The sequence below is a fragment of the Epinephelus moara genome, chromosome 24, assembly GCF_006386435.1.
Source record: "Epinephelus moara isolate mb chromosome 24, YSFRI_EMoa_1.0, whole genome shotgun sequence".
NCBI classification, from domain to species: domain Eukaryota; kingdom Metazoa; phylum Chordata; class Actinopteri; order Perciformes; family Serranidae; genus Epinephelus; species Epinephelus moara.
Window position 1 is genome coordinate 21142421 of NC_065529.1, and position 24884 is coordinate 21167304.

Sequence of the window (24884 nt, forward strand, 5' to 3'; positions counted from 1 at the left end):
GGTTTTTTTTCATTTCTTTAACATGATATTTGCCCTGTAATAATATGAAATTGGCTAAATTCGTCATTAATACATAAATTCTGTTTTATAGTCTATATGATTTTTCATCCCTTTAAAAAACAGGGACAGTGTCTATTTCAAGATGTAATTTCAGGGCTTTATACGTAGTTTATCCTCCCATTAAAAAAAAATCAAAGAAAATGGTAAGCAAATGGTAAATGGTAAGTAAAGAAATATACACTGTTCAGGGTCAAATTGAAACCTTTTGTTCTAAAGGGTCTGTCTTTGTGATAAGGCATTTAACTTTGACATTCATGTTAAAACTGTTTGTGTCATTAGTGGGGCTCTTACTGAAAATGTACCCTCTGCATCAGTTTTGTATTATGATCCAAATGTCTTAGCCCTTCATATGATACTTTTATAGTTGTTTTTTTAAAATTATACTAGCTATATATTCTTTAAGGAGGGTTGTAGGTAGGCTATACAGCAGGCTCACCAACTCCCTCGCTCCTTCACAATATTTTGTAATGGGTTTAATTTATTTCATTTGATTTTATAACATCTCCTTCTTATAATTAATTTTCAGGCTACATCTGATTTCTGCTTTTTGTACGGTAAGTTACATGTCAATACAGCCAGTACAAATTAATGCATCCCCATCTTCTATGAGACCATTCTCCTCACCACATGTCTCGTGACAAACATCAAACAATGCACATGATCCAATCCTTGATCTTTTTGGAGTCATTTTCTTAACCATCAGGCTCTGCAGAAGTTGCAGATGTCCCAAATAATAGCCCGGGCTACTAATTGAAGTTTTATGGTAGTTTTGTTTTTTCTAGTTGTGAGCTGCTCCTTTTATATTTTACAGAATTGTACTGTATCGGATTAGCCTAATTTACAAAGTAATTTCAATTCTTTAGCAGTCAAAGGAACATAGAAAGTGAAATTTGAAGCCATGACAACATAAATAATATTCACATTGCCAGGGGTGTTGCATAACAGTCATAAGGTCAGCTGAAATGTCATGTTGTTCACAACATAAAACAAAACATGGAGAAGGTTCAGATGTGTTACAATGTGGTGCACCTGTCAAAAAGTTTAAATCAACCTTTAAAACCTGGCGCAACATCAATTTTCCTGCGTTGCTTTTGGACACCTTTTGCAAGTATTTAAACCTTGAACCTTGAGCAAATTGGTGCAATTTCTTTCAAAAACATGGGTAAAAGGACAATGAACAACTTGATGAGTAAATTGCAAAAAATGAATAGATTTAGAAAATTATTAAAAAAAACTGAACTAGGGAAAAAGTTATATTTATAGTTAATATTATTACATATTTAAAATTTAAATGTATTTATTTTAAATTGGTACAGAATTATTATAATTTTTAAGCACCTTTTCCAGGTCATTCCCTTGTTTGTTTGTTTTCAATTTTCTCTTTTTACTAATTTCTTGCAATTTTTTGAGGGGTCATTTCGTCTTTTCGCCCATGTTTTTGAAAGAAATCAAGCCAATTTGCTCAGGTTTCAAAGGATTAAGGAATAAATATATGCTGAAAAAATAAAGTGGTGCTTTCCTTGACAAATCCACAAAATTTACACTTGTAATCCGCAGAAATTTACATTTTCTAAAGTGCATCTTTCACAGAATTTTTCACAGAAAGGTAAACCTCCTTGACCTTATTTGTAAAACAGTGCTCATTACAAAATTTCCAAGTTTTGTGCCATTGTTTTTCACTCAAGACAACACACCAAAAATACTTTGATGATGGAGAAGCTGCTTTAACCCATCAGAGTGCGCGTGTGTGCGTGCGTGCTGGCGCGGTGACGTCCCTTTCCCAGAATGCAGTCTGGTAAACAGACATGGAAGCACCAGGTGAAGACCTCCACAGAGGCTGAGCACTGCACTCGCTCTTTCCCACCGTCTCCTGTCTTCTTCGCCCAGTGCATCCAGTTGATACACACCTGCCTGGTGTCACGTCTACGCCTACAGCACCCAGAGCATCGGTAAGAGTGGAGTTGTTGTCGACCCGTGACGACAGCTAATGACTTCTGCTGTGCTGTCAGCCTCCTGCCAGCTTCCTCGCTAACGCTAGTCATGGCTGGCTCCAGCTAGCAGGCTAATGTAGCCACCACTGCTCTCTAGTAACGTTTGTACCAGTCACAGACCCATACTGGATGGAGCCTGTTTCCATGACACAACTCCTCATAGACATTGTGTCTTTTTCTTTGCGTCGTATTTACCGTCAACGTTTAACTTACTGTGACTTTCCTAGTTTTTGTTTTAAATGTTAATGTGCGTTAGTAGATGTGGGAGCAACGTTAGCTAGTAAAAGATGGCTAGCTAATGTCAGCTAACTAACAGTTGTGCACCGAGTTGTCAATGACATGTACCTAGTTCCTAAAGAAATTACATAATATATTTTGCCTTTGCTATAATGTCTTTGTAGAGCTCAAATGACAAGTACTGACATGTTTATATTGGACTATAGCAAACTGTTTGGAAGAACAACATTACTGTGTGTTCAATATGTTCACCCTGATGTCACTAATAGTCAGTGTGTGTGTGTGTGTGTGTGTGTGTGTGTGTGTGTGTGTGTAAGCTGTGGGTGACAATTCAATATGATGTTGTGCTTACTCTCAGTTGAATCATATCGAAATATTATTACGATCATATCATGTTATGGTTGTACACGACTCTGTTGCCCAAATTACTTGTTTCAAGCAATTAATCAAGCAGTTTTGATTGATATCAACAGCAAACAGCAGACCAGAGACCATGGCATTTAATGCTAGTTTACTGTGATTGTCGTATATGTGTTTTGTTTCATGAAAAATATCAGGTCATAGCAATATTGTGACACTGATTTCCACATCGTCCATCCCTTATAATTAGAGGAATAGATATGCGTCACACCACCCAGGCATTGTTTTCATCCTCATGACCACAGAACAGTCACCATTCAACAACAATCCAAAAAGCCCTCTGTAGGTTAGGTTTGTCATGTTGGCACCTGGCTGTAAAATTATCAAATATCTTCATTCTTTTCTTTTAGTATTTGGATGGTGATATAAATGCATCAACAACACACAATGGCAAAAATGAAAGGTCTGCTATTGGATTAAAGTTTTGGCTCAAAGGGTCATCGACGTGTTCATATCAGTGTTGTCTGAGACGTCAGGGAACCAAAGCTATTTTATGCGTAGCTCCCCAGTTTGACGACAAAACTGACTGAGCTGTATATTTGGTTGTAGGATGTAACATTATTAATATTATTAGGTAGGTTTGTGTTTGCCAAGATAAACATCTGCCATGACGTAGATCTGTTGGTTACCATTTGGTCATGTAACATCAGTGTAGTCAAAATAATGGAGCAGGACTTTTGATCAGTGACAATGGTAGAGGTGGACCTGACAAGAATTTGTGGAAGTGGTTAATTGAGCAGTATTCCTCTGTAGTGGTAGTACAGGGGATAACAGACCTGTCAAGAAAAAGCACAGAGCTCCAGTTTACTTTTAATGGACTTGACCACTTGAGAATGAAAATACAGACAGTACTTACTGACCCTCATGCCGACAAGAAGTCCAGTGTAGTTTATTAATCCACAAAACTCGTTTGGGGTATCGGAGGATAACAGCAAGCCAGATTTTTCCATACACTTGAAGTGCATGGAACCCACGTCCAAAATCATTTTGAAAATGTAGTAAAACACCGCTAATGCATTTCAAAAACGTCAGAATGGCTCGTCCGTCGTAATCCAAGTGGCCTGAAGCCGCGGCATGCAAAATTGACTTGAAAAGACGTAATTTACTCCACAAGAACAAGAACGTCTCTGAGCGTTCTCGAGTCTTGCACGAGTTGCCAACACAGCATGCCTGCAGGCTAACTGACCACGGTGAGAAATGATGCTATAAAAGTGGAGTAAATTATGTCTTTTCAAGTCAATTTTGCATGCCGCAGCTTCAGAGCACTTGGATTACGACGGACGAGCCGTTCTGACGTTTTTGAAATGCATTAGCAGAGTTTTATTACATTTTCAAAATGTGGGTTCCATGCACTTCAAGTGTAGCTGTTATTTGGCTAGCTGTTAACCTCCGATACCCCGAACGAGTTTTGTGGATTAAAAAACTACACTGGATTTCTTGTCAGCATGAGGGTGAATAAGTACTGTCTGTATTTTCATTCTAAAGTGGCCATTTCCTTTAAGCTTGGATTTTGATCTACATTACCCAAGCTTCTCGGAGAGCACCAGTTCACTGGCTGAAGCAAGATATAGCGATATGCAGTACCTCTGATATTCTCTGTCTCCATGATCTTACCAAAACAGGCGCTGAATATAGTCACATTCAACTGCATAGCAAATTATTGGTAATAGACTTATTTTAACTGCTAGCATTGTCATACAAAGAAATTCAGAGTCCTTGTTGTATGTTTTCAAAAGATAAACTGATCATTCACATTGATCAGGCAAAACTTGTGTAGTAAAGTCAAAAATATATCCCGAATTTTAACTGAAGAGATCAAGCTGAGTTTGAAGTTAGTTAAATTGGTCCTGGGCTTTAGCGCCCACAGCAAGAGACTTAAAAGGCCACAGCAAAACCTCTGACAAACAACTTCTGACACATGCAAATTTAAACAAATCTAAAGCAAGTGGTTGTTATTCATACACAACTGTTATCACTGCATGGCTTTGTGTTTTGCGTAAGTCATTATCTACCTCTATATCTTGCATCAGTTATGAGGACAACAACAACAATCAGAAAAGGGTACGGTGTCAGTGTTTCTAACAGATTACAGTGAGGATGGAGAGGGTGGTTAGGGATGGTGCTTAATGGATTAGATTGCTGCATAGTGGTGAAGAACTCCACAACAAGGCCCGGGGAGGACAGCGTTACCTTCCAGACATAATCTTAGAATTGTGCATTCACTCTGTCAATAGAAAAAGCAAAACAAAGAACCTGATACTGATTTGTTTTCTCTCAATGTGTGTGTGTGTGTGTGTGTGTGTGTGTGTGTGTGTGTGTGTGTGTGTGTGTGTGTGTAGAATTCCTCTCCAGTGTGTGTGGCGGCCAACGATCACCCAAACTGATGAGGATCGGCTGATTGAGTTAGAAATAAGTTCCTTTTTTCTTATTTTACCAAGGTAAGATCTCACAGCCACTCATTAATCTACAATCCACAGACAATTACTGTTTTCTATAGCTGTATAATGATCATAAGTAGTTGTCAAGTGTTCACAGGTGTTAACAGTTGTCGCTTACTTAGAGACAAATTGGAATTCAGTATAGCAATTTTATAGTAATTGTTTTTGAGCTAACTCACTTTGGATTTTCTTAAGCTTGATTTAAACACATATACAACCCAAACATTTGTATTGCTTGTCTGTGGGTATCAGAAACTATGGTTTAAAAACACACCTACACACGTAGTCATGATAAAATGAGTGTTCTAGAGGAAAGGGAAGCTAGTGTCTAACAAAAGGAGAAGACCTCTCTCTGTTACTCTTTCAGTTTTATACATTCACTTACTTAAAAATAGAAATCCCTGTGAATTCAACAGTCCTGCAGTTAACACTATTTCTGCTTTGTCATGTGTCAGCCATCCCCAGTGACCAATGAGTATCAGTCTATCTTAGAAAACCCACACCATAATAGTATTAATGAGACATCATCAGAGCTGCTGTGTTGATGAGCCAATGACAAGAGGTTTAGTTTTATTTTTGTTGTCGACACTACGATGACAGTGTTTTTCCTCTTCTGTTTTTTTTTTCACCATTGCACTTATGCTATCTTTGTTTATTAGTGTGGGTAAATGCTTAAAGGTCAGTGTGTTGTTATTAATAGCTAAAACGCAGATATCAGCATAATTATTTGCTAGGTTATGAGGAAAATGGAAAGCAACGCCACCACTACACAAAGGCAGAATGTTAATACAGACTTTTGTATTTTACTGCCTAATATCATACAGGTGTCTAGTTGTATATCATCAGTCTGTGATGTTTAATCTGTAGTGATTGGTTCATACACTGCACACAAATATGCCTTGTGTGAGATTACAGTGCAGGCTTAAAGGGGCGCCTGGGGAAATCCTGTTAATTCATTTTGTTAAACATTAAGATTTGAAATGCTATAAAAACAAAAACAAAATTAACACCAACTACACTTGTGGTCCCATCCCACAAATAGTCACTGCTGCTCATCAAGATGGACTAGCATTAAGGCATCAATATGTCATAACTTAAATGTTTTGCTGGTGTAGGCTATTAATGAACTGATATTGTTAAACTGGTAAGTTAAACATTACAGTGGAAAAAAAGATTTGCTATGCATGCCTCATGAAAGTGACTGTCAACTACTTGAGTCGGGCCTGTTTTGTCAAATCATTGATATGGTGTTCAGTTCTGTGTATACAATGGATTATATATAGAGAAGTGCCATTTCAAATCCCTGTAGATGTATGTTGACACACTGGTTGCCAAACATAATCCAATTTTAATTTGTATATTACTTCCAAAAGAAAATAACAGGGCACTGAAAGTTGAAATCTAAGTTTCCGCATGTTGTCACCCTCAAGCAACAGCATCTAGCATCATGAAAATCTAAGTCGTACAATGAAATGTCATTGACCAACCAGGTAACCTCAACGTAATATACTTGGGTTTACCCTTGGGTGCCAGTTTTAGATCCCTTCAGAATGATAACTGATGTGAAAGATAGGGCTGGACGATATGGAGAAAATCAAATATCACCATGTTTTTGACCAGATATCGATATTGTGACAATATTGTGACGATATTGTACGATTGACTATTGGTGCTTTTACTAAATATTTACACAATGAGATTTGTGATTAATAATAATCAGCAATGTGGATATAATTACTTAATGGATAAAAATTACCTCACTTTACTGTAATGCAGCCTCTAAAACCAGAAAAAGACGACACTTAGGATATTACAGTTTCTAAAATCTAAGATGATATTTAGTCTCATATCACAGTGTTGATATAATATCAATATATTGCCCGGCTCTAGTTAAAGATGCTACATCTGTGTTTTTCTACAGTCTGTGGTTCGACCATTTTAAGAGCTCTCACAGTAGCCAGTTTTCATTACAAAGGCTGCATGCTGAAACTTAACGTCCTCATAGTATGAACACATGCAGCTAGATTTCCTAAGTCAATAGTGGAGTCTGGAGTGTTCATATCTTTTGGAACACTTTGATACAATGGATCAGTTTGGGACTGAGGTTTACGCATATGCAGTAAATACAGGCTAGAGGAAATAAAACAGTGAGATGCTGGCAACATGTTCAGGACACACTGCTTAATTTGTATTTACTATATTTAGTGTTGGTCCAAAGACAAAGCCAAGATTCTGAAATTAGCACCAAAGGGCCAAGGTCACTTTTGCTCAAGGCTCTGCAGGGTTCATGCCAAATGGGAATTCATTCAACTTTCTTTGCCATTTATTAGGAGGTTTTTTTCAGATAACCTTCATTTAATATCAGTAAAACAGAGTAGATAGCTATTTAAACTGGCCTTGTTTTATGTCAAACTGACAGATGGCTGTGTCTTCAGACTTTCTGATGATTTGAGATGGAAAAGATAAATGGTTACACAGAATCAAGCGCTAAATCATTCATATAAAATAGGAATGACAGCCAGATGAGGACTAGAAGTGTTTGTGCCTTTCATAAGTCAAGTCAGTCAGTTTATTACTTTGTGTCTATACAATCAGGAGTCTTCATGCTAAATATTGTCTGCGGCAAGACGACGCAAAGAGCCTCCATTTCTTGTTTTCTTGCCTGTCAGCTTTTGTCAGTTGACTATATGCCTGATCACAAACATTTCATCTTGAAAGTGAAAGTAAAGACAACCTGGCTGTGGATAAATCTGTCTTTAGACTTCCTAAAAGCTTAGAGCCACAGGGGAGTTGGTCCAAATCTGTTACAGATCTCATTAAGTGTTATTCTTTTGTAGACATTTTGTGAGCTATATAATTTGAGTCTGACTTTATTTCAGTGGCAAAATAACTGCGACCAGTCCATCATCCATGAAGATCAACTTATCTGTAAATGTGTTGCTCCTGTGTTCTTGTGTGTGGACCCAGATCAAGTTATTATCTACAGTAGGGTTGCAAAAGTATGAGATTTTCACAGTATGATAACCATCTCAGAAAATATCAGTTTCACAGTATGTGGTCATACAAAATTGTTATTATTATGAGTTACATGACCCTTAAAGGAATGAAAACAGAAGGTGTTTATGTTTTGGTTTAACTCGTTCTTCATGATAATTGAACCTTGAAACCATTTAAAGTATGTGTAAAAAATCAGACAATGAGTTGAGGAGGAAAGTAGGTGCGCTCAGGTGAGATTCTCCGTCCGTATTGTAGACAAGCAAATATACCAGGTATCACAACTATTAATTTTCATACCAAGTGTATTTCATGGTAAGCCCTGACACTGGTACACCGCTGCAACCCCAATCTACATGCAAAGCATAATACAAATCATAGTATTACACTGTCACCAATGGTAAGTCTAAGTATTGATCAGTACATCTTAAAAATATTGGACATTTGTCCATCAGTATGTTGGTTTATATCTGCGAAACTGTGAAGTTTGAGTCTTGTTTTGCGTATGGTTTTTCCTCTTCATGTCTGGTATGTGTTACTTTTTCTTTGCATGGAAAGTTAGTGAAAAAAATCAGTGTTTTGCCCCATAAAAGGGCCATTGCAAGAAGATGTGATATTCAGGATTTGCATAAGCATGGCGCAGAATATCAGGCATCCACTAATGTCACACAGATGGTTAATATATTCAGGAAAAATCTCAAAATCAAGTCCTCATTTACTGACCAACACATATAGTCAAGTCAGTGATTTTTTAATTTATTTATATAGCCCAATATCACAAATTTGCCTCAAAGGGCGATAATTAATAGGATGTTATAACAGAGACAGTGAATTTTTACAACTCTGCTGTAATTATTCTAAAATAATAGCAGATATGATGCTTTTGCAACAAATGCTGACGTGCAGACTTTGTTATGCATTTTAAGCCTATATGCTGCTGTATGTATATTATACATATATATATATATATATACATATATATATATATATATATATATATATATATATATATATATATATATAGGATGGGGGATGATGTCTGTGCACTTCCCTAAAATCTGAGATAACATTAGTTATGTCACAAATTCATTGATAGAGAAACAGACTTTGACACAGCACCGGCAGCAAAGAAACCCGAAACCACCAGCAGGTGTGTTATCATTTAATGTCATAATGTGATTCAATTCAGTGGTAAACTAAGTATTCAATTCATTGTGTCAACACAGTGTTGGAAAGTTTAATTTTGAATATAAGAGGTTACAGACTACGATTTACCCTGTTAAAAATGTAATAAGTAATGCAACTTTTTTAATTACTGACTTGATTACTTTTTGACTATGTCACTAACAAACATTTGAAACTGGTCAATAAAGCTGAAAAGTCCTAAAAACACAAGTGCAGAAGTGTTGCAGTCAAATTCGTCCCAAAGGCTTTGCTTGCCCACATTGCCCGGAAATATGCAAAAGAAGGCCTTCCTGCATAGTAAAAAGATGCAAAGCAACACTATGAGTTATATTCTACATAAAGTGAAAGCTTAAAAGAATACATTCAGATGTAACACCATTTGTATGCACCAATATTTTTTTATTAGTAACTGTATTTACTTAGGCTAATTTCTTATGTCAACTAGTTACTACCCAACACTATATATATTCACTTCTATTTAAGTCTATTTATAAAACCCAATATCACAGCATTTGACATCCCTCCATCCCTCTGCCCTTGAACCCTTACAGCAGATAAGATAAAAAATTAAAAAAAAACCCTTTTTAATGGGCAAAATATGTATAGAATATACAAAATTATATTAAAAAAATCTAAAATAAAATTATATATAGCTGCTGTATAAATGAATCCTATCAATAAATAATACCTACTACTAAATGTTGCTGGTTAACCCGAGTGAACCAGAGTTTATTTATGTGTATGATCAATTTAATAAGCAAGCCAATTATTTCAGTATTGCATGTAAAATAATAATAATAATAATAATAATAATAATAATAATACCCGTAAAGCCTCAGATAAACTGCCTCTCAGTTCGGTCCATGTCATATGTTGTATGAGCTGTGTACTTGTTGCTTGACCACACACACACACAGGTTACATTTTAAGGGGGCGGGTGTGGTGAAACAACACGCGTGTGCCCGTGTCAATCAGTGGGAAAGTCCTCCTATCCCGAGCGCGACCATCGCTGACTCTCGTGTTGTTACATTGTAGCGGAAAGAATGTCGGAAAGGGCCGAGGATGACGTCAGGGGGGAGCAGCGCCGAGCGGCCAGGCAGCAGCTGAAGCAGCAGCAGATCCAGCGGGGAGAAGGCTCCACAGCAATGGCGACTGTTGCGGAGCGGAGATCCTTGCCTAGTCCAGAAATAATGCTGGGACAGCCTTGGAGCAACTGGGTCGACGCCGCCAAACTCCACGGCAACGACGGTGAGTTCCCCCGCGTCCCGAATGTGCGCGAGGAGGCGAGGTAGAGCGCGACAGTTGCCAGTCCTGTCCTGTTTTTTGGCCGATTGCATGCAGTTTTTGGTGGAATATGAAGAAACGCTACTGGTAGCAACAGCACGAGCAGGCAAGCAAGTGCAACTATTTATTTGTCTGTGTGTCGGATCGCCTCATTTTCAGGTGCTGAATCGGAGGAAAGTTTCAAAGACTTCGGGAAAAATCGAGAAGCCATGCGTTTGTGCAGAGAAGGTGAGTGTGTTTTTTTTTTTTCCTCTAGGGCCAAAGGTGTATTTTGGTTCTGGGGGTTTGCACACATACACACACACACACACACACACACACACATACATATGGATTCAAACACTTTACACGCGTCGTTCGGCCAACATGTAAACCCTACTGTATATCATGCGCATCATAAATCCACCGGACAACCGGATACAATAAGTGAAACATGTGTCTGTTATTCGTGTGGTGGCTGACATTTACATCTGTCCCTAAAATAACTTCACGGTTAACAACTTAGACTCGCTGCACTTTGGTACATGCCCAAACATAGTAATAACAATGGCATATTCTGTTGGGAGGATGCATGTAATGGACTTTACATCCACATTTCTGCCATTTTACACATGAAACCATCCACCATATTTACATGTGTCAGACCTTTAAACAACAGCAAGGTTTGTTGCCTCGAGATTTTAAGGTAGTAAAGTTAATTAAATTGTGTGATTTCTCGAAATGAAATGGACATGTCACTGGTCAAACAGCTCTTAGTCATAGTGCTATTTAAATGGTATGAAGTTACGGTGTGGTGTGCTCCTGTTTAACATGCTCCCTCAACACAAAATATGACCGACAGTGATGTTTTGTGACCTCATATCTATAAAAATATGGCGAGCAAATTGACAAAATGCTAAATTTGAGATAGCTTCTTTGTGTCTTATGAAGCACTTGCCTACCAACAAGCATGTCAGTACATTTCTTTTTTTATTCAGGAAACAGTGATCAGTTACCTCAGGATTTCTCCAAAGCTAAAACATATCATAGGTTTCTCTACCGGCAGTAAAAGGAAAGGTTCATTCATAGCAAAAAAGACACTATTCGACACTGCTGATAAAACCTACAGTATCCGAAACACACATCATCTGGCTTCTGAGCCACAGACTGATGTTTCAGAGCAGTTTGAACTGCATTTTTATTTTTGGAAACACCTTGTTTAGCATTAGCTGATTTGTCCTGTTGGCAGGCCTGGATTTAGAATGAGCCACGCTACAAAGGTAAATTGTTATATCAATAAAATGGCATCTTGTTTCAGTATAGATCAACAATCACGCTCTATTTCAAGGCTCGCCAAGCTCTGAGAGTGACATCAGAATGAGCAAGTCGACAGGATGAGTCGGAAACCTTTTTCGTTCAACTCGGAATTTAATGAATGACTAATGAATGAACTTCGGTACAGTAGTTATACAATGATTGTAGTGTTAAACTTAGCTTCACTGAAAAATGTGTTTATGTTTTATGTCCTCTAAAATGTCTGACCTTGATTGTACTGTCACCAGAGAGATTTTATTCATTGTCCTCCACTGAATGGGATGATGTCTGTGCGCTTCCCTAAAATCTGAGATTCAAACGTTCGCTGGGCAGCAAGATTAGTTACGTCACAAATACGAAAGCCATTCGCTGTCTAATACGGGGAACACATTGACAGGGAAACAGACTTGCAAAGAACCCTGAAACCTCCAGTGCACTTGTCACCACAGAGAGTGAGAGTTAACATTGCCATAGCGAAAGTTTTGACCGCAAACATGGTAGAGCGTATAGTATTTGGATGTAAACCAATATGAAGACGCAGTAACATCATAGCTTATAGTATTGTATGTTTCACAGCCATTAACACTGTGTCAGTCACTGCATCTTACAAGCTAACAAGTAGAAGATGCTAACTACTCTTAGCATTCTGGTACGTCTGCTAGCCGCTGTTTTTTTTTTCTCTCAACGGGCTCCTCACCTGAGTCTGGGTCTGACAGAGGCTCAAACATGTAGAGCTTAACCTGTCAGTGTTCTTGATGCATGCTGCTCTTTCACCGGTCTCACACAGCCAGACCTCCCTTCACACTTTCTTTTAGCGCAGTGCCAGTGCTGAAAAAAGCAGAAATTGAAACCAAAACCTACCATGCAGTGGTGATGGGAGAAAGCTCTCGGCCAGATTCAGATTCTCAATGTTAAACAAAGTATAAATTAATTACTTAGAATTTTTACATACTTTAAAATATGTTCAGAGGGGGGGGGGGGCTTAAATGAAGTAGCTCCACTAATGTGCATTGTCTTCCACACCCACAGCTTCTTTGTATCACATTGTGGGAAGGATTTTTACCAATTGCTAAAGGACACATGAGCAAATCAAATGTGACCTTGCTGTTAGGGGACGCTGGTCGTCACAGCTACTCGGACTAAGATTAACATATAGGCGTTTCTTTGAGCTGTATTTCAGAACTAAGCACAGAGTGAAAATAATTGTATCCTCTGTTGTCTGTATAATTTGGCAGAGAAAAATGGCATTAAACAAAAACCTCGAGGATCATCTTCACCGCCATTAATTCTGCAGCCAACAACAAAGCGATCACTGTGGTGTAAATAATTGTCACTCAGTTTAACGGTTTTTAGACTTTGGTAAATCCTAACATAGAAACACCTTTGGACACTGATTTGTCCAACATTTTAGAGGCACACATGTGTCAGATGTTTCTGGATCTTTTTCATGCTGTCTGTTAATGTATTTGCAGAACAGGGCGTCTGTCTGAAGTCATGTCTCAATGAAAAATGACCTTTTATTAAAATTATTTTTTAGTTACAAGAATGCACAAACAATTAGTTATATCAGTTCAATTGGCAAAGAAAGAAGATTTTTAGTTACATCAGCAAGTAATATACTTAAATACATATTTTTCAGTGCTGTTTATTAGTCTGGATTGATTTTGTGTGTGTTTCTGTGTTGGAGATAATCACTGTAGAGATGTCTGCTTTCTCTCAAATATAATGGAACTAGATGGCACTCTGCTTGTGGTGCTCAAAGCGCCAAAAAACTCTCTTTCTAGAAATCATGACCAGTTACACAGGATAATCCACAGACCTTGTTGTGAGCAGTTTCATGTAGGGACTATTTTCTCTCTACCTAATTACACCTGCCAACCGTATCACCATGCAGGAGTAAACAAGCATCAACTCATGGATGAGAGGCTTGTGCTCATGACAGCGCAAGATGTAAACATTAATGGCGTCCTCCTTGGCTAAAAAGTAACATTAGCTAGCTCAGTGGTGCTAGGTGAGCTAGCAGTAGATGCAGGCTTCCTTCTGAGCAGTGACACAGTTGCCGGATGCAGTTTGGAAAGGAAATAGTTCCTACATGAGACTGCTCACAACAAGGTCTGTGGATTATCTTGAGTCATGTCTTCTGGAAGGAGACATTGCTGTTGAGTTTATCAAATGTAATTTTTTGATGCTTGGAGCAACGTAAGCCAAGTGCTATCTAGTTTCATTACATTAGGAAGAAGGCAGACATCTTTACGGCCAACGCTTGACAAAAAAAAATCAAGATCGATAAACAGCACTACAGGTAAGGGGAAAAACATGGATTTTTTATTTCTAGGTGAACTGTCCCTTTAATTATAATGGTTATAAAAATAATATATATATTTTTTTTATCACATTCAAAATAAGTAATAACATGTTCAATAACAATTACATGTGTTGATTTGCACAATGTATAATTCTTAAAGTCTTTCCAAAAATAAATCAGTATGTACAGCCATGCAGATAGTACATTTGTTATCAACATATATTTCAGTTTGGTCACATGATTTTGGCCCACACTTATGACATCATCATTGTGTCCAGTTTTAGTCTTTTCTCCCTCTGTCGCCACACGTTGCTGTAAAGGAAAGGGTTAATGCATTCTACTTGACAGGGCACTTATCTAATGTTGCATTTACATTGGTAAACAATGTGGGCCGTGTGCATACCCTAAGACTATTTCACAATGTGAGTAACACACGTCCTAGAGGCTCCCAGTGACAAGAAAAATAGAGCTTTCATATTTCATACTAAATATTTAAAACAGTGTGAGACACATGACACTGAGGTGGCGGCTCACCTCAAGAGATTTTGTCTGCTGTGTGCTGAAGAAGGGCTGTTTAAAAGAGGATGAGATTGTTGTTTCTACAGGTCAAGAAAAGCATTTTCTAACAGGGTGGGTGATTAAAATGTAAAATGTAAGGCTGTTGGGCCAACTGACGTGTAAGTGAAACATGTCTCTATCATGTAGCAGTGTCTGTTTGCAGTGTCTGTTGTTTGTGTCATGGGCCTGATCAACACATGCTGCTCGCGACAGAAGTGCGTGCTCATAGAATGTTATTCTGCGAGTGTGTGTGTGTGTGTGTGTGTGTGTGTGTGTGTGTGTCTAGTAGGGGTATTACAAGTGGATGACTACACCTCTCCGCCATGACTCACCACCAGATTCCTCTTGTGGTGTAACCGCCATTCTGACACACTCGGATGATTAGCACATTTTAAAAATGTATGGCAATTAATGACTGATGAATCCGCCCGTCGTTTGCTTCGCTTATTATACATTTTACAGTGGCTCTGTCACAGTCAGGGAAGCTGGGAAATGTAGTGCCAGTGTCAGCCACAGGTCAGATTCAGCCAGCGTGTGTGCTGCTCAGAGGCAGCCAGAGCTGCTACTATTCCACCTAGATCATTCATCACTGCCACGGATGAGGATGCTGAGATTAACTGGACTCTCATTCTCCTCCTCTGTCTCGTGCTCACAGGCTCTCTTTCTCCTCCTCGAGCTCAGGTCCTCTGCTCACTCTCGCTTTGTCTTGCCGACGCCTCGGCCTGCTTCCCTGCTTCTCTTTCTCTCTGCGTTTTTTTTCTCAGCACTGCTTTCTTGGCCTCGCTCGGTTGTTCTGTCTCCTCTTTCTCCTCCACGGCGACTTCCTTTCTCTCTATCCTTTTCATCTCCTCCTTGCACAAGAAGAAAATGGAGATCAAGAATGGTGGCAGACACAGTGGTATTGGACCACTTTTCAAGTCAGGCCGTTTAAGTGGTACAGTTCAGACGGTGCCAGTGCGTTGAATGCAGAGTGGGGAGGCGATCTAGCCGGGCTGCTTTTATAGTTGAGCAACCCGTTTGGAGAACGCTCCCAAGTGAACAACAGCAGCAGTTTGGGAATGAGTCTGGTTTGACCTTGCTATTGATCCAGCAAGGAAATGTGGCTGGCCTGTTGGACTCCGCATTTCTTGGCCTGTTTCAATAAAGGATCTTAGAGAAGGTGGAGTTTTAATGAAGAATACATGGGAAGTTATTGATTTAGCAAATATGTGTGCTCTCTTATTATAACTTCAATTTGTTCGTGGTGTAGGAGAATGGCTCATAGAGAGTTGGATGAAAACAGACATGTAGAACCGAAATGTTATCCAGAACTCAGGCCTTCCTCCAACTATTGCCTCAATGTCATAGGCTTGTGCAAGTGGAGACCACTGAGTGCCCCCCTCTGCATCACATTTCTGCACTTGTTCTCTTTGCATAGCAGTCCGACCCCTGCTTGTGCACATAAGCAGTGCGCTCCCCTACTCAAGTTCTATATAATTTACATGCCTTTGTCCATTAAGTGAAGACTTTTGCCTTTTCTCCTTGGCAGACCCCAGCCACTGTGAAAAATGAGTCTTTTCACTCCGCTGCTGTTGAAGGAGATACTTAGCAGAGTGGCTTCAGACAATTGAAACGCATTAAGTAGCATCAGGCTTGTCAATTCATCCACACAAGACTGCCACTGACCTCCCTGAGAGGGAATCCCGCCAGGTAGGCCCTTTTCATGTGGTCTGTGCTTAATGGCCCTCATCCCTTCCAGAATCGTCCAGTAGTGTTTGAAGAACCCTTGACGGCCCTGGCGGAGTACATATTGAAGAGGGGCTCCACTTCTCTCCTCTTGTATCCTGTCTTCTGCTCATCTCATCATAACACCCCAGGCAATCTCTTAATTAGCCTCCCCAATTAAGTGGTTTCTGGTTCTTTGCGCCATGGTAAATTTTGATCACATTCTGGTGAGGAGCGGCTCTTCCCTCTGATTTGTCTGAGAGTGGCTGGAGTGGCTCATGAAGCGCGGGACTTGGTTCGTACAATTGGGTGGCTCAAGATGCTGGAGCTGCAGACACGGCATTCGTGTGCCCTGGCACTCATGCTTCTGTTGCTTTTAATTAACGTGCACCTGACAGCTGCATTGCGTAGTGGCACTACAGGACAGTTCACATCTTTGCACTTCCCTAAAATCGGCCGTGTCTTCCAGTGTCTCTTCATTTGAGTTAATCCAGACGGAGGCTCTACTATGAGTTGTATCCATGTCTAAATTGTTGGCAGGTCCGCTTTACATCAGCCGGTGTATGAAATGTCTTTATTGTTACCATGCAGCAGTTTTTATATACTATAATAATTTGGTCACATCTTTCGCCTGCCTCCAGGTGCTTTCTCAGTTTCTCTTCCTCTCCCTACAGCTCTCCTACTCATACGACTAAAGTTACATCCGCTAACTTCTTACACTGATTGTAGAACATTACCATCAGAACCGTTGGGTGTTTTTGCAATGTCAGTGTAGAGGATTATGATGTTAATTACAGCTTCAGTAATATCTGCTGTCTTTCGTTCATCAGGTAGCTCTGCTTGCTTGCTAGAGCAGCTCCAGTCTGTGTTCATCTTTGCTGTCTGTGGCATGGCAGCCTTCAGTGTTGAAAGGCTACAACTCGTGACGTGTAACCAGTCAGATAGTGCTGTGGGCGGGACAGAGACAGGTGGTGAAATCAGAGCCAAAGTAGTGCATTTTTTAATGAATTTAACCAAAAATTGTGTTATTGTGGTCTTGTAGTTATTGTCACAGCCCTGCCCCCAACATTGGGAGCGTGAAAGGGATTCGAGAAGTTACCGAGTAGAGGAACAACATAGGAAGCATGAGGGGAAAAACAAATTGAGTTGAGTTTGTTAGTGATAGCCTCTTAACTCACAAATCATCTACAGTTGTGCTACATACATCCTGTATGTGCTTTGGAGAGATGTTAATTCTTTGCGAGCGGGTAACCTTTGGATTGCTGGCTTGGCCCTTTTCCTGCTTCTTATCATTAGGACGTTCTCAACGATAAATGGTGACTTGTACTTGGGAGTGATCTGTAGTTGCATGTGCAGACTTTGCTTGTCAGTTTGCCTTGAGTGATCTCTTCAGTTTTTAATATTCTTAATATGGTTATGTGTTTTCATGTGTGTGTTGTGCAACGATGTCCATTTAATTTTATCCAGGAGGTGACCAATTTTTCCTCTCCATTTTAAGCACAAAAAAAAGGATGCCATAAACTGGAGTTACCCTACCTTAAGCTATTACGGTGTTATGACAACAAATGGATGTTTCAGTGAAGAGTCAGAGTCTGCTGCCAACTGGGGCACCAGGTGAATGTAGGTCTATTTTATTTGCCTCTCCTTGACTTGTGCCCTGTCTGGTTGAATCTCTTGTGTACAGACATGCCCATATTTGGCCAGTGTCCCGCACAGGACGACTTCTACCTGGTGATGTGCAGCCACTGCGGCCAGGTAGTCAAGCCCCAAGCCTTCCAAGCACACTACGGTAAGTGTCATGCACGAGCACGCACATATATGAATATGCACGCATCGCATTTAGAGTCATTGGTCATGCAAAAGCCACGCAGAGCTGGCTTTTAAGAGTTTCTGAATCACATTGGATTACACCGTGCAAGTAGGGGAAGTAAACGTGAACAGTAGATGCAGTAGATAAGTTAAAAAAGGAAGTAGCACAGTAGTCTGCATCTGTAGGAACCGTATACCACTTCAAGGCTGGTGGTGATATTTCACACATTAACACACTCTGTGGCATTACCTCTCTCTCCGCCTTTGTCGTCCTCCACCACTTTTCCTTCTCCACACAGTAACCTGAGATGGTACGCCACAGACTTTGATTTATTTATTTATTTTTTTAACTCACTGTCTCACTTGTGTGTGTTTACAATTCCCCCGTTAATATTTGATGTGGCTCTCTTGTTCTTTGCAGCAATGTACTTTTTTTTTTTTACACTTACAGCTCAGATCAGATTTCTGTTAACCCTTAAGCAATGTGTGTAATATGTGCTTCTCAGTGCGTGGATTTCCACTGCTTAGTCGTTAAGCTGGATCTTTGACTTAAGGGCTAATGTAAATGGATGAATTGCAGATCTGTGAACAGACTGACTGCATCACTGTGGATCTCTGTAAAGTTGACAGTATTCACGGCAAGTTCACAAACGCCCACAGTCGCTGTAAGAAATAAGCCGTCTTTTCACTCCCAAACTCATTTGGTATTGCTAAAATGGTAAGGAAGGCTGCATGTTGGAGTGACACATATCATTTCCTGTCATTCAGGGCTGGTTGTTAAAAGTGAGAATATTTTTTTTTTTTAGTTAGGGCAACTAGCAATTATTTTCATTCTTAATTATCTGTTGATTATTTTCTTGATTAATCCATTAGTTGTTTGTAAAGCTGTCGCGATGACTGAATTCCCCCTGTGGTGATTAAGGATGTCTCAAAAGTGTAATATGCGGTATTACTGCCATTTTTGTTTTGTTTTGCAAATTACTTCATCTATCCTATTTTAGTGCTTTGTAAATAAGCTGTATTGTCAGGCTATTATTAGGTAAATTGTTGCTTTTGAAATGACAGAGTTTTAAAACAAATTAAATACTCATTCACTGTTAAATGCAAAACACAAAAGAGCAATGAGGCAAAAGTGTTTTCAACTGAGACGCTTTGGTTGCTATGATACAGAACATCCCCGGAAGTAAAAATATCAGCACAGGGCAGAGTAGCCTACTTGCTCTGGATGAAGGGAGGGCTGAAGCATGTATGGAGAGAGGATGGGCTGCTAGTCTGATTGGGATTAGTAGTATTTCTCCTCTGTTGTTTTTCAGAGATGTGATGGTTAGTCTTCGTGATGCTTGTCTCACCCCTCCACTGTGATTGGACAGCTAGGTAAAAAGTGACGGAGATGAGCGGCCGCAGTTTTTACCCAAAGTTGAATATTTTACACCTCTTATAGACCAGAAAAAACTCCACGGTGCAGCCCTTAGTGCAGCGGCTTGTCGCAGACATGTTGGCATTTGTAGCAGAATGTTAATATGCCATGCTCCCGTGACAAAAAGAAAAAATATGAACATAGTGAAAGTGGTGGTTGTCTGCTCTCACATGCAACTGGCTTGTCAATAGCTCAGTATAGCAATATTGTAGTTGTCGCAACAGCTGTAATTGTTTGGTCTATACATTTTCAGAAAATGGTGAGAAATGTCTGTTTCCCAAAGCCCAAGATCACATCCTCAAATTCAGTTTACTGTCAAAGAAGGATGGGGATCAATTTATGATTAATTGTTGCAGCTCTTATATTAGTCTTGGTAAATTCAGTTAATTTAAGAGGACAGGAATTGGTTGTGTGTTCACGTGAGAACCCTGAAGCCTTCAATCCTTCTTAGCACCAGTTTTTGTCCCATCCTACACTCTCACCCCCAGCCTCTGAATCACACATCTGATACCATCCTCTTCCTTTCAACTTGAGTTATAGCTTAGTCACTGAATTCCTTTCAGTGGCGAGTATTCCCCATGAAGTGTGACAGCAATTATAGTTGTCAGGGTCAGCCACAAGAGGGAGGTATAACAGCATATGGCCCCTACAGGAGCTGTCCTTGCTACTCTGTCAACAATATTCAGAGAAAGGGCTCCTCCCACACAGCTTAACAATACAGACTGATACAAACCTGTCTAGACCAGACTGGCACTCATGACTATTACAGTTGAGTTGTCATACCTACAAGGGGATTAAAGAGAAGTAGACAAAGATTGGAGGGCATTACAGTGCCTGTGAAGTAAAACAGTACTATAACAGCAGGTGACCTCCGTACATCTTTAACAGGGTGGTATCTGTGAATGCAGACTGTACAGAATCTGATATTTATGATGTCTGATTGATTAATTTATCTTTAATCATTATGATTGTTCACCATTACCTGTATGCAACTGGATTTTTGTATAGATTGAAGTATACTAATTGCTGAATGAGCAGCTAATGGGGTCTCCCTTGACTTACATTCAAGTACAAGTTCTAAGCACTGTAGTAGAATTTTGGCATATGATCAGCTTGCTGTATAGATGGAGGGCAAGCAGCTGGGGGCAACGACAACCAACACTGCTCTCATGCTTATGGTTTGCGCTGTTTACAACTGTTGCAATTGATCAGATCAGGAAAGAACGAGAGTTTCTTTTGAGTCCCATAAAAAGGGCAGATGTGAATCAAAACATCCATGCTATGCCTGGAGGAGCGGAGTCAACAAATGTCAAACGTATATAGTGATATTTAAGTGTGGCATTATGCTATTACAATTTGCTGTGACAACTTCTCTGTGTGCTTTACCCAAGACCCAGGTTTTTACAGCATTTCACCAAACTTCTGGAAACCGCTGACATACTCGGAAGAAAATAGTACCTAAAGTTACATATCGTTGGTTAGCGGTGCATCCACGTACAGAGCTGAAATGTAAAAAAAATCAGTAGTTCTGAAGCACATTTACTCACCCAGCCAAAAATACGGCAGTCAGGTTCTGAGGTTGCGGACACAACTACACACAAGTTTATTATCGTCCACTGGACTCTAGAACCTTTTCATCCGGATAAATTAGCTGTACCGAAAAAGGGCTGAAGGATGAAGTAGTTTGTAACGCGGATTGTATCCACAAAAAAAAATCACTTTCCTTCATTTTGTATGGATCACATCCAACATGTGTTTCAGTTTTCTGATACCTGCAGATTCGTCCAACCCTTCTATATAGTCATGTTATGCTAATTTTAATTCGCACAGTGTACGGATCACTTCCCGCTTCCCATCTTATTTTCACCTATCATAACAGTCAAGTGCTTGCAAACAAGCTATAGATTGGCAGCTAATGATTATTTTAGTTATCAGTTAAACTGCTGATTATATTTTTTTGATGCATGAATCCTTAAGTCTAGAAATGTCAGAAAATAGTGAGCCCAGTGTCAGGTCTTCAGATGTCTTGTATTTTCTGACCAACAGTCCATAGTCCAAAGGTTTTCCATTTACGACAATATAAACTAGAGAATGTTTGGCATATTATGTTTGATACTTAAACTGTTATTTCACTATTAAAATAGTTGTTGGTCCATTAAATTCCATCCAGTGAGATCGTATGGCTATGCTACTACACATGGCCTTACAGAGTAGGAGTGCTCTTGCTGTGATTTTCCTCCCGTCTTCCTCCCTCTGATGTCATCGTAGGAAGACCCCTTGTGGCGTGAACACGGGGCAGAGGCACTGATCTCAGCACCATTGAGATGGTCTCAATATGATTTTAGCGAGCGTCTTTGAGCCCATCTGTCTCCTGTTAGGTGTTTGTGCTTCTCGGTTGAGGCAGATCCCAGCAGGGGTGACACTCACCGCAGAATGGGAAGCTGCGAGCTCGGCAGCCGTTTTATGCTTTCGCTTATGAACTTGTGGAACAAAGACTTGTCTCCTTGCAGCACATTGCCTGGGCTGAGCAAAACACACATTTCTGGATCCTGCACCTTGAGCTTAAATAGCAAGGGAAACTAACCACAGTGTATTTGTTATTTTGACTAGAAGAACAGGGTTGTTATTGTTACACAAAGGCCAGGCTGTGCAACGGTTTGAACGTGGTGCTTGTGGTGATGCTAGTGAGGCCTCGCACTTGTACGTTAGGGTTTCTCTCTCACTCCCCTAGCCAGGGATTCCCCTCAGCACTCAGCCAACTGTTTGACAGTGTGAAAGAGGATATTAAGGCTCCTCCTATTCCTTGTGTCGGCTGTTTTTGTTCCCCCCCCCCCCCCCATTTTTTTTCAACTCCTCTTTCATTCTGCCGCTGGTGTTGGCTCTCTTTTCTCAGCGTTACTGCTTTGTGGACAGAGCACTGAGTATCACGCTGAGGTTTCCTGGTGTGAGTTTGTGTGCAGGGTGTGCTGTTGACTGTGACCGGGACAGGACAAGACAGCAGGGGAAGGAGGGGAGGGCAGAGGGGAGTCAAAGAAAGGCTGCTGAGTAGAAGGAGGAAAGATATCTGGTGTGTGTCATGAATGGGTGTGTAGAGACAGGCCCTTAGGTGAGAAGAGAGCACTCTTAAAAGCATTTTCTCTCCATGAAAAGGGTCATTGGAAGAAGGCTGTACAGTTTGAAGGTGTGTGTATTTTGTATGTGTTTGGGGCTAAAGGAGACAGGGATTGGCAGCTCTGCATGTGTGTGTGTCAGCATCTCATCCACTGTTTCTGCAGCAACAGTGTTGTTTGCAGATCACCTGCTGAGAGGGAGTTTTGGCCTACGGCCTGGTTCCCCACTACACCATGGAGTTAGCCCAGTAAAAGGTTAGCTAACCAGGCCCACACCTCACCACATCTGCAGCTGCCAACATGAGGCTTTCTATGAAAACCTGTTTGTTCTCCTGGAGCTGTTTCCTCTTACATTTATTGTATGTCTGCTGGAAGGATTTTTTTTTTGTTCTTTGCTGTTTTGCTCATGCCACAGTGTTGACAGGAAGAGGGTCAAGTTAACCTCCAGTCGCCTGTTTGTCCTCAGCTCAGCAGCGGACACCTCTTTCTCTCTTGCTGTATGTCTGTCGTTCTCTCTCTCCACTTATGGTCAGAGCAGCAGGAGTGTCTGTCTGTCTGTATGACCCCTCTGTGACCCCAGGGGCCCAGTGTATCTGTTAGGCCCTGTTTACACCTGGTATTAACATTCAACTTTGGTGCTCAGATCACAAGTGACGCTTTAAGCACAGGTGTAAATGCACCAAACCGCACATGGCCACATTGTTTAAGTAGTGTCTGTGCCAGTGTGCCCTGGGCCACATTGAAGGTCTGGCTACTCTGCTGATGTCCTTGCTTATCTGACTCAAACTTACTGTTGCTGACACTACACAGGTTAGACACAGCACTCAAAGACTGTTTCCACAGCCGCTTTCTTCCTGTGGCAGTGAATGGTCAGTTCAGCATCTGCCTGGTTAGCAAAAGCTAATACTGCAGCAGCTGTTAAACGGTCCCAACTAACTCACACTGACGCCGAAATGGCTCCCCTTCTTAATAATTGCTAGGTAGTGTTAGTCGTGTGTTGCTACTGGTTAGCCCTGTCACTGTTTGTGCAGGCTTGTAGCACCGAGGAGGCGAAGGGACCGCTGTGTGCACTTGTCTCATGATAAACACAGAGAGAGCGGGGGCAAGGAGGGGCTGAGCAAATAAATGCAATGCACACAGTTCTACAACGAAATAAGATTTTTTCCATTTTAAGTAGTAAGGTTAAGGCTGTGAGTGTGCACATAGCATGACAACCGTCCCACTCGTTAGAAACAACAAGGCATTTGCTGTTTGCAAAAAGAAATAATGTACATGTTTATGTCTATATAGAGTGGAGAAGTGAGAACCGATCACAAATGGTCACTCAGGATGCATTTGGAGGCGCATTACAATGCCAGGTGGAAAGAGACATACATAGAGTCATCTGTTTGTGATCCAGTCACCCGAGGCACATGTTAATAGCTGGCTTGAACAGACTTCTTTCTTGGCTAGTTTCTGGTGTGGTAGTGAATGAACTCTAGACTATGATGTGGAATTGTAGTGGTAATGTCAATGAAATTATTTTGAGTGTGCTATTTCGTTGTATGCTGTTACTAAAAATAGCAAGTGATGAGAGCTTCCTTTGAAAACCCAAACCCTTGTATGATTATTGTGGGTGCACACGCAAGAGACCAATGTTAAATGATGTTTGGAAACTGTAGTGCACTTTTTCCTTTTTTCAGAGGAAATGATATTTAGTTTTGGATGCAAGCTCTTAGTGATGAGCTTTTTTTCTCCTTTAGTCTATTTTTGTCTTTCCATCCACATCTCTGTATCACCCCAACCTCTTCTGCTGTCATGCCGCCTTTTATCAGTTTGAACAGTAGCTGTTCTTAGAAGCTCAGGCAGGAAATGAAGTTCTTGACCTGCTGGCTGCTTCTATTTCAGGCTGAGTTGGCATGAATCACAAATGCTGGTTATTTGTTGTCGGGGTAACCTGCTCACTACTGTCAGAGGAAAATTTCAGTGCTCCCATGTGCCTTTTCTCCTGACTCATGGTCCAATTATTGCCACATCTACTCATATACATCAGTCTGTTATCGTGTTTGCTCAGAGCTTTGTGATGCCTCATGCTGATCA

The 24884-nt window shown here is 40.4% G+C and overlaps 1 protein-coding gene across 1 annotated transcript in view; it reads left to right on the top strand.

The window, feature by feature from the left end:
• Nucleotides 1-1843: 1843 nt before the first annotated feature.
• The window catches only part of LOC126385686 (ataxin-7), a 36052-nt gene continuing 13011 nt past the window's right edge, over nt 1844-24884 (top strand). The window contains exons 1-5 of the mRNA XM_050037555.1: nt 1844-2009; nt 5048-5146; nt 10361-10573; nt 10769-10837; nt 18154-18258. Of these exons, the coding sequence (XP_049893512.1) occupies nt 10369-10573; nt 10769-10837; nt 18154-18258 (379 nt within the window). The 5' untranslated portion in view covers nt 1844-2009; nt 5048-5146; nt 10361-10368. The remainder of the gene's footprint in view (nt 2010-5047; nt 5147-10360; nt 10574-10768; nt 10838-18153; nt 18259-24884) is intronic.